Genomic DNA, 10,357 nt, shown 5'->3' on the forward strand with positions numbered 1-10,357 from the left:
ACCTTTTCCATGGCTATTTCATTGACGTGGAAGATGTTACCGATTTGGGTGATTTGGGCGTACCGAGGAAGAACTCGAATGAGGCGTCCTCGAGTTATACACTGACCAACCAATTCCCGGCCCCCAGCATTGACCCTGATCGTAAGCGGCCTCTTTTCATCTCGATCCCGGAAGATACTCAAGTTTTCTCTACCCTCGTAGGGGTGACAAGCTATCTTCGATGCTTGGTCACTGAAGAGGACCAAGCAAAAATGGATGCAGCGGACGTTGCGTGTTTGTTCAACGAGGCCCAAGATGCTCTGAATCGGGTAAGTTTAAGGGTCGTTATCTTTTTATGAATTTGAATTGCAGATATCTCTAACATCTTCTTCCTTTCTCGTAAGCTTCGGTGTCGCACCACAAGGCCTTTCTCCGAATCTGAGAGGAACGCAGGGGCGAGGTCCGGGGACTCACAGAGAAATATGATGCTTACAAGCTTCTTAGTGAGAAGCTTCAGGTAGACTTGGTGGAGGCTCGAGAAAAGCGTGCCGAGATGGCTGAGCAGGTATTCTGAGTTCTTCATGATAATGAGGTTGAGTTGGAGATAACGATTAACGATCCATTTCTGCATGTCCGACAAAGGTTTGAACAGATCAAGGACTTCCAAAAGCAAATAGATGAAGTGTTAACCGAGGCTGAAGAGTTCAAGGGATGCATGGACATTTTGGCCGCACAGAAGGAAACCGCTCAAGCAGAGCTGGATTCGGCCAAGTCACAGCTTCGATATGTAAAAGAGAATGCCTCGGTTCAGGCGAAGAAGGTCGAGGAGCTCGAGTCTAATTTAGCCAATTTAGTCAAAGAGCTCGAGGTTACCAGATATGAAGCGGCCATTGCCAATTCTAAGGCCCAGGCTACTACGGCCCAATATAGAGTCGACGCCGAAGCCACTCTCGGGCAAGTCAGGGGCATGGTGGATCATTCGAAGTGGCAGGCCCGATGGGAGGCTCTCGAAGGGGTCGTTGAGCAAAGCTTCGACGTATCTACCGAACTTGAGATCGCCAAGGCTGAGGAAGCAAAGGCTCGGAAGTTAGCATTTCTTTACGAGGGTTCTGAGAATGCGAGTGGATCTGGTGGAGAAGACTCCGAGGGTGAAGAAACTTCCTCTGATAATGACTGTGCTGCTTAGGCCTAGTAATTTTCGTTTTTGCTTTGAGGTCGATCGGCCTTTGTTAAGAACTTTTTGATCGGGCCATGCCGCCCTTGTAAGAAAAACTTTGATATATGAAAACTTTTTTCTTTCCATGGTTCCCGAATCCGTTGTCTTTTAGTTATTTTATGCAAATGTCAAAGCATTTTAGCGCAAAGTTATATGGTTGTATTCATCGGTCCCAGATCGGACATCCGAACTTAACCTGAGGCAGTTTTCGATAAATCGGAGCCGAGTGAGATTATTTATCTGGACTCGGAATAAGGTAATCTTTGAGTTTGATGTTCGAGTGAGAATGTTATCTCGAATTCGAAATCATGTGGCCCTTAGGCTCGAAGAACAGTTCCCGAGTGGGAGTTTATTCGAACTTGAGTTAGTAGCCGAGTAAGAGTGATATTTCGAACTAGAAGTGAGAATAGCCCTTAGGCTTTCGTATTTGGCCGATCTGGCCTTTGTAGAACGATCGTTTTAACATATATAAGGCTTTCTACCCCTTTTGGTTTTCAAGAATTCATGTTCGCAAAGGTTGTAATGCCTTAGCATGAAATAATGAAGTTGTATTCGAGAATTCGAACAAATTCTTGCTTTAATTGACTTTCTGGGTTAGGGAGTTATCGGAGTTCTATATTTATTGACGTTTTTTCTCGAAAATATCTTAAGTATTAGGATTCCGCCGAGGGTAGCCTTTTAGAACCGGTTGTGAAAAAGTTTGAAGGACTGTTTTGTTATGGAATTCGGACGTCTCTGAGCCGTGTTAATTTTCCCGTAGCCTTTTAATTCTGGATTTATCCCTTGGGCTTATTCTCCCGTTTTACTTCGAGCTTGACCGAATTATCAGTCCCCGAGTGGGGCGGCCGTGGCCTATAAAAATCGAGGTTTGCCTTTTTAAGGTTTTATAATCTCGAGGTTTTAATAATTCGATCTCTTCTATTTATCTTGTCTATTTTTTGGACGGCAGTCCCCGAGTGTGGAGTTAGTTGTTCAAATTTCAGCTGTGGTCGGCCCTTAAGCCTGTTTACAAAATAGATCAAAAGTATGAAATTGTAAAGTAAACAAAATTTTTAAGGCATGAGATATTTGGCAAGGAAAAATTACTTCTCTTAATAGATACACGCGTACATGTTTGACATCAGGGCTTGAACAACCTATATGGGCATGGTTCACTCGACCGTTTGGCCCTTACAAAATTTACCTATCGAGACCCTACTGTCACGAAGTGATTTTCTTACAACAAAGTTGTCATTCAGGGGTGATATCCCCTAGTATTTGAGGTTGATTATAGAGAAGCCTCGGATACTATTGAATTGTTCTACGTTAGCACGAACAATGGTTGCCTCGTTAAAAACCTCACCGGAAAAAATCCATTTGGAACAGAAACCAGTCTAAGGGAAAAAGAGTACAACGCGTGCTTTCAGACCTAAAGATTCCGTGTTGAAGAATCCATCGCCATCCACGATCGAACACCTGCAATTTGTTACTTAAAATATAAATGCAAATGGGGAAGGTCGTACCTTAGCAGTAGTATTGCTTTAGGAGTGATACGTTCCAATTGTTTGGTAATTGTTCATCATTCATCGTGCTGAGCTTGTAGGATCTCTTTCCGATGATATCGAGGACCTGATATGGCCCTTCCCAATTTGGACCCAGTTTTCTTTCGTTTGGGTTTCGAGTGTTGAGGGTGACTTTTCTTAGCACCAAGTCCCTAATTTTAAAGTGTCGAAGATTGGTTCTTCTATTGTAGTACCTTTTGATCCGCTATTTTTGTACGGCCAATCGAATGAAGGCGGCCTCGCGCCTTTCATCCAATAACTCTAAGCTCGTATTCATGGCCTCGTTATTTGATTCTTCTGTTGCATATCGAAACCTGAGGCTAGGTTCCCCGACCTCGACCGGGATAAGAGCTTCGACACCATAGACCAAAGAGAACGGTGTTGCCCTCGTGCTAGATTTCCGACGTCGTGCGGTACGCCCAAAGAACCTCGGGCAATCTCTCTCTCCATTTTTCCTTAGCGTCGGTCAATCTCTTTTTAAGATTTTGAATAATGGTTTTGTTGGTCGATTCAGCTTGTCCGTTCCCACTGGGATGATATGGCGTTGATAGAATCCTTTTAATCTTGTGATCCTCGAGAAATTTAGTCACTTTGCTGACGATGAATTATTTCCTATTGTCGCACACAATCTCGGCAGGCATCCCGAATCGACATATAATGTGGTTCCAAATAAAGTCTATGACTTCTTTTTCTCTGACTTTCTCGAAAGCATATGCTTAAACCCACTTCGAAAAATAATCAATCATAAATAAAATAAACTGAGCTTTACCTGGAGCCGATGGTAGAGGGCCGACGATGTTTGTCACGCCTCGAACCTGAGGGCGAGACCGGAACCCGGTAACTTACTCAACCGAGTACCAACGTAACGTATCTTTCTTATTACTTTATTATATACACATGACATACGGGCCTAACAGGCTAACATGATCATTTATAAACTTAAAACATAGGCCGACAAGGCCGTACAATCTTTTACGTACACGACATATGTCTACAAGCCTCTAAGAGTACATATTTATCATAAAAGGTCGGGACAGAGCCCCACCATACCAAACCATACACATCTAAATCATACTGACCAAACAAGTAACTCCGGAGAAAATGGAGTGCACCAATATCTTCTGCTGAGCTGATCGCCTACTTGGAGGACTCTCGCCCTGTCTATCGAAACTTGCGGGCATAAAACGCAACGTCCCCAAGCAAAAGGGACGTCAGTATAAATAATGTACCGAGTATGTAAGGAATGAAAATTAGTAAATAATAGACATGAGAGAAACATGGAGTAAAAGACTCGACATGTACATCTGCATAGCTCCGTGAATCATTTCATTTTTATAATATCATGCATATGCGTATAAATGTCATACCATGCATAGGTATACATGTTCATAACATCATCAAGCCTCTGAGGGCATCCCATCATATCATTTCGGCCACTTTGGGCAAATCATCAACGTATACCAGCTGATCAAGTGGTGGTGCGTATATAACGCTATAACCTTTTCCCATATCCCATATACATATAATATACATATATACGCATATATAACGCCATCTGGTCCTGGGTCAATGTATATGTATAAATGCATGAAATGCGTTAATAATATTTTCTCGGAATGTCATAAAAATAATATGCCTTAAGAAATACGTTAATAAGATTTTCTCGGAATGTCATAAAAATAATATGCATGTCGGATAAATTTTATCAAATACGTATTTTTATGAGACCCATGAACAGAAGATATAATAATAATTCACATGGGGAATCAAGAATATAGACACCCATAATATTTCTATGAATAGAGTCGTTTATGGAAACTGTGCGTTTGCTCGTTTCTTTCAGTATCATTTGGGTCATGCCAAAAAGAAAGAAGGGATAACCTTAACATACCTGGAGTAGGTAAAAATCCGTATGATATTCTTGGAAAAGGTTGCATCATGCACCGTACTCCCTTAGAATCACAAAATTTCATGTTGCTACTGTGCTAAGAAATCTTATTGGTTGAAGAAATCACATTGTAGCGTTAGAAGTGAAGAAATCATGTCTGGTTGTAGTGCTTTTTGTAGGAATTTGTCGGAAATTAATAAGAAATCATGTTGGCTAAGGTGCAAAGGTTCACGTCTGTTTGTGTTGTAGTGAAGGTCTTAAGTGTTATGTTGAAAGTCTTAGATTTGAAGATGTTAGAGATGAAATGTGTTGTAATTAAGAGATTTTGTTGAAAACCTAGGAGGAATTTCCAACGCCTGGTTGCAAGGTGTTTTTTGTATTTGAAGATGTTAGAATGATTAATCAACAATGACTAAGAGTAAGGCATTTTGTATTTGTTTGCCACCTAATCAATCAATGACTAAGAGTCATTTGATTAAGAGTGGCTTGCTGCCACGTTTTTGAGTTTAGTCTTTATCTAAAACTCCAATTACTCCACCACTTAATTATTAATTAATTAGGCAATGTCCCATTTCCCAATAATTAACCAATTACCCACATAATTAAGAATTATCTCAATTTATTTAAAATACTACTCACTTTTAACACACCTTATACACCTTACTATCCTGGCCATGTGGTACCTTGTATGGTACTAGTCTATAAATACCGAGTATTTTAGCTCGGGTCGTATTTTATCCCAAAATATCAAACTTCAATGAAATTCATTTTCTTTGATTTGCTTATCTTCTCATCTTTACAAATTTACTCATTACTTGTTTGAAATAGCATAGAATGCTTATAATCTTAAAATAATCTCATTCTCGAACTTACGTCGATTAACTTGCGATGAAACTTTATCGTACACAAAAATGCGAGATGTAACATCTCATTTCCGAGCTTTCATCAATTTATTTATGGCGTACTTTCACGTACGAAAACATGGGGTGTAATATCATTCCTCCCTTTGGAACATTCGTCCCCGAATGTTGACTGGTGTACTTATCATTTTCATAGCCTATGTCTTCCGAATACTTTATTACTCTCCTTTCTATCTAGGCAAGTGTTCTGTGAATAAATCCAAAGGCCAGGGCATTCCCCCCTTTAGGCCTCTTTCTCACACCACGACTTATGGTCGGAATCCTTCCTGTCTCGTATCTGTTGCTATCTTCTATCATGCAGCCTGTACAACTCTGACCTTGTAAGTGCGCTTATGTGTCTCTTCTTTCCTTTTTCCTTCGATTTATAGCCATTACTGAAGTTATTCCCTCGGTATTTTGTCGAACTTACGAATATTGCTATATCTTATTTTATAGACCCGGTTATCCATCTGTATGACTGTACTGCATCTTAGTAGGTCATACTATACCATAACTCTTACCTCGATTTCTCGTTACTGAGGTCTGCTACCAAATTCTAGGTTGCTTTCATTGCTTATCCAATATGTATAAATCTATGTCCTTTATTGCTTCCATATTACTATTCATCTTAAGAATGACGGCCTAATCTCATCTCAAACTTTATAACTTTTATCCATCCATTATTGATTCACCCCAATATTGATCTATAATCTACCCCTGATAACTTAACCTTTTATGTAACACTTCCGCTAGGGTTCACGTTTCATCGGGGAACATCTGAAATAATTAGACTGATCCACATGGGCGATACCATGCTTTCATAACCGTATCTCACAGCATCCCAATGTGATTCGCCTTGCGTGGGTATTTTAATCCTGTCCAATTCATGAGATCCATTTCTTTTCTTCGCCAGATCATTACTCAATCAAAGGCCCAAACGTCATCCTTTATCCATCACAATCACACCCTTATTGTACTCTCAGGGCAACATTCCATCTCTTCTAAATGCTACTAGTCTTAGATTCCTTTGAGTTTATTCAGGCTATACTAAGCTTTCTATAACTTAGAGAAACCATCAGCTCTTCATGTTTTCATGGGTTTAATCTCGAGGACTTATCTATTCTCGTCACCTTCTCACTCGCCCTTTCTTATCCTTACTCCTGTCTTCCTACAACATTGTTGCTCTACCATACTTTTAGCTTGCGACCCATACATATCCATTTATACTACTCGCAGCCTTCCTTCAACTTCTTTGCACCATAGACTTCCTTGTTTTATTCTGGAATATCAAGCGAGATATCACCTCATCTCTAACTCTTCTTTATTCTCTTAAATAGACCTCAAGTACCTAGAAACCATAGGCTGGAAGATTTGCCACTGACGACGCTGCTATCATTCCTGGGTACTGAATCCCAACGCTTCTAGTCTTTTACCTAAAGTATGGACCACTCACATCCTTCTACACTTGAGTATTTCACACATTGTTCACCTTTACCTTACTACCTTAAAGTCTTGCATCGTATTTTCTATCTCTTTCATGACCTCCTTTCTACATAGGTATAATTTACCTCCACAACCTGAAGCTCTATTATAATACTTGCACCTCTGGTGCATACACAATTCGGTGGGAGCTCCATACTGAATTCTTAAAATGCCACCCTTATACCCACATAATATCAACAGTGAAATGCTACCCTTATATCCTCAAAATAATAATTCAATTAACATAACAATTTACACGGAATATTATCACGGTAACGTAACAAAATCAATTCATATCACAATTTATCCAATGGCCATAACCAATTCTAATGATATAACAAAATCAATTAATTTCACAACAAATAACCCAAGGCTCCACACAATGTATATAAAACCTCAAAAATAATCAACAGAGATAGAATATAATCAGCATAGGGCAATACCTTCATTAATCCAAATTTTGATAATTATATTAATACTTCTTCTTAAGCTTGCTTAATTAAATATTTGCAGAGGAAAAATTCATAATAAAATTAAATTCCAAGAAATATCAAACCATCAAACTCATGAAATTCACATAAATATACAAGTAATAATTACATCAAATTGTCATATAAAAATAAATTCAATAAATGTGATTTGAGGCATGACAAATAGTCCGAAATCATCATACGAACCTATTGGAACCGTCAAATCCCGATTCCGGGATCGTTTTCTAAAAATATTGACCAAAGTCAAACTTGGCCTTTTAAAGCCAAACTAAGGAACCAATTATTCTGATTTCAACCCAATCACTTCCAAATTCTGAACCAACCATCCCCGCAAGTCGTAAAATGATTCCTATAACTTCTAGGTCCAATAATCGGATTCTTGATTTACTTCGTCGATTTAACTCTTTAGTTTCCTCCTTCTTCTGATCGGCCTTTATGTAGGCTTAAGTTGTCTCCCGATATGTGGTTCATGGTATTAGTTATTCTGTTTAGCCTTTCATGGGCACTAAGGAATATTCATGATGCAATCCTTTAACAATTCAATCCTTCGTCTATGACCTGGGCTCAATTTTTTCTTTTAACGTATACCAGAATCTTCTATGGTTATATATGCTGTATGTATAAAACTCTAAACTATTAAGTGCGTCCATAACGTAACTAACCCTGGATCATTAATCGAATAATTCTTTTTGTTCCATCTCAGTTTTCTTCAAACGTAAGCAATTACTTTTCCTGGTCCTTCTGCCCCCTTTTTGCGTGCATACTTAACTTATCTTAGTGTCCACGCATATTGAAATTCCATACAACTCATATGACCTTGAATATCACTGCTGATTTTACTTTTCGTTCATTAGCCACGGTAGGTGCCATTTTCTTATGGAGTGCATACAATGTTGTTGTGAGATTTTTTTTTTTTTACATGACCATTTCTTCTGCAAGTTACTATGCTTAGGTTGGAGTCTTCTGCTTTATTTTCTCAACTGATCTTCCATTGTAGTACTTAGGGAGGACCACCTAATTCTTGCAAGGCTGCGAGCTTATTACCAAGTAATTAATTGTTGTTATTTCAAGGTCAATTATTCACTTGTTTTGATTTTTTTTTCTTCTTGTTCACCAATAAATCGATTAGTTAAACTCATATTTTTATAATCAATTCGATTCCGGATTGAATGGGAGCAAACGCTTAAGAAAAAATCACTTAGATTTAACCATGGTTTAATTTATTCCTTATCGCAAAATTTCTAGTACTTACTTAATTCTAATTAATTTTAAGTCCACCCAAAATTGGTTTCTTACCAAAATAATTTTAATTTTTTTCTTACCAAAAAAAAAAAAAGGTTTCCCGCCCACATCGAAAACTAAAATTCAAACTTCCCCATTCAAAAAGTTTCACGTGCCGCTACACCTTAAAATCAACCGTCAATGCGTCCTTTCATCAGCGGCTGATATCTACGATCTACGAAAACTGTACCCAACGAATCCAAAAAGAGCACGTGGAACCTAACTAATCACAACAGCCAATATTGAACGTCCATTCTCCACTTTATCAACGGCTCACATTCTCGATCCTCGTTAGTCGAAATCAACCAATCACACAACAGAATCAAAACCTTATATATAAAACTCACTCCCCCCTGTACCCATTCATCACTCACACTTTCTCTTTACTCAATCCTCTATTCATTTTTCTGTGAAAGCTATATACAATGGCACCAAAGGCAGAGAAAAAGCCAGCTGAGAAAAAACCAGTAGCAACAGAGGAGAAAAAGGCAGAGAAAACCCCAGCAGAGAAGAAGCCAAAAGCGGGCAAGAAGCTCCCAAAGGAAGCCGGAGCAGCAGGAGCTGACAAGAAGAAAAAGAGGGCAAAAAAAAGCGTTGAAACCTACAAGATTTACATCTTCAAAGTGCTGAAGCAAGTGCACCCAGATATTGGTATTTCTAGTAAGGCAATGGGGATCATGAACAGTTTTATTAATGATATTTTTGAGAAGCTTACTCAAGAATCTTCTAGAATAGCTGGGTATAATAAGAAGCCAACAATTACTTCAAGGAAAATTCAGACTGCCGTGAGACTCGTGTTGCCTGGGGAGTTAGCTAAGCACGTTGTGTCTGAAGGGACTAAGGCTGTTACTAAGTTTACTAGCTCTTAGGTTTTCATTTTGGGATTTTCGGTGAATGTAAAGGTTCTTAGTTTTTGGTATTTCTGATTTGTATTTGTCCTTGACTGATGAAGTAATGCAAATGAATGAATGGTTTTATCTTATGAAATTCTATATTCTAGATATGTTCTGTTTTTTGTTTTGTTTAAAATACATTCGCGGACTTTAATGTTTTCTGTTTCTTCAGTTGGAATTCGTTACCTGAGCATGAATTTGGTAAATGAACTTTTGTAAGATAGTGTTTCAGTGTATGGTGATTTAATTTAGATAAGGTAATATTATGATTTACTTGGTATTTCAAATTGGTGATACACTTTTTCTTAACTTACCAGTTCATTTACCTCTGAGTGAGGTGTTTAATGCCTACTTTATGACAATAACAATTTAAGTATTTAATAATATCTTAATTTTTTGCTTTTTACTTTTCCTCTTCCAAAAGGTGAAATAAATCAAGTATACTGTTTAACACTTACGTTTGTAGAACAACTTATAAACCTTTTCTATTTTGTCTTAGATTCGAAGTGGAAATCATTTTTGAACGATAATTTCTTGTTTTTTATACTATTATTATATAGTCATATTTTTTTAATCTAACTGTTTCTTAACTTTTGCTTTCAAATGCTTTATCTCAATGTTGAATGTTTGAGGTGGTCGATTGAATTTGAAATTTAAATAAGAATAAGCACAATCAACCAACTTATC

The 10,357-nt window shown here is 38.2% G+C and overlaps 1 protein-coding gene across 1 annotated transcript; it reads left to right on the plus strand.

Annotated features, from left to right (window-relative positions):
• Positions 1–9,121: 9,121 nt before the first annotated feature.
• Positions 9,122–9,764, plus strand: LOC104101382 (histone H2B-like). Its single transcript, XM_009608819.4, has one exon. The coding sequence runs from the start codon at positions 9,203–9,205 to the stop codon at positions 9,644–9,646; it is 444 nt and encodes a 147-aa protein (XP_009607114.1). The 5' UTR covers positions 9,122–9,202; the 3' UTR covers positions 9,647–9,764.
• The last annotated feature ends 593 nt before the right edge of the window (positions 9,765–10,357 follow it).

This window comes from Nicotiana tomentosiformis, chromosome 1 (assembly GCF_000390325.3).
Source record: "Nicotiana tomentosiformis chromosome 1, ASM39032v3, whole genome shotgun sequence".
Taxonomy (NCBI): domain Eukaryota; kingdom Viridiplantae; phylum Streptophyta; class Magnoliopsida; order Solanales; family Solanaceae; genus Nicotiana; species Nicotiana tomentosiformis.

Coding starts and splice junctions, on each gene's coding strand:
- LOC104101382 (XM_009608819.4), top strand. CDS start 9,203: ATGGCACCAAAGGCAGAGAAAAAGCCAGCTGAGAAAAAACCAGTAGCA.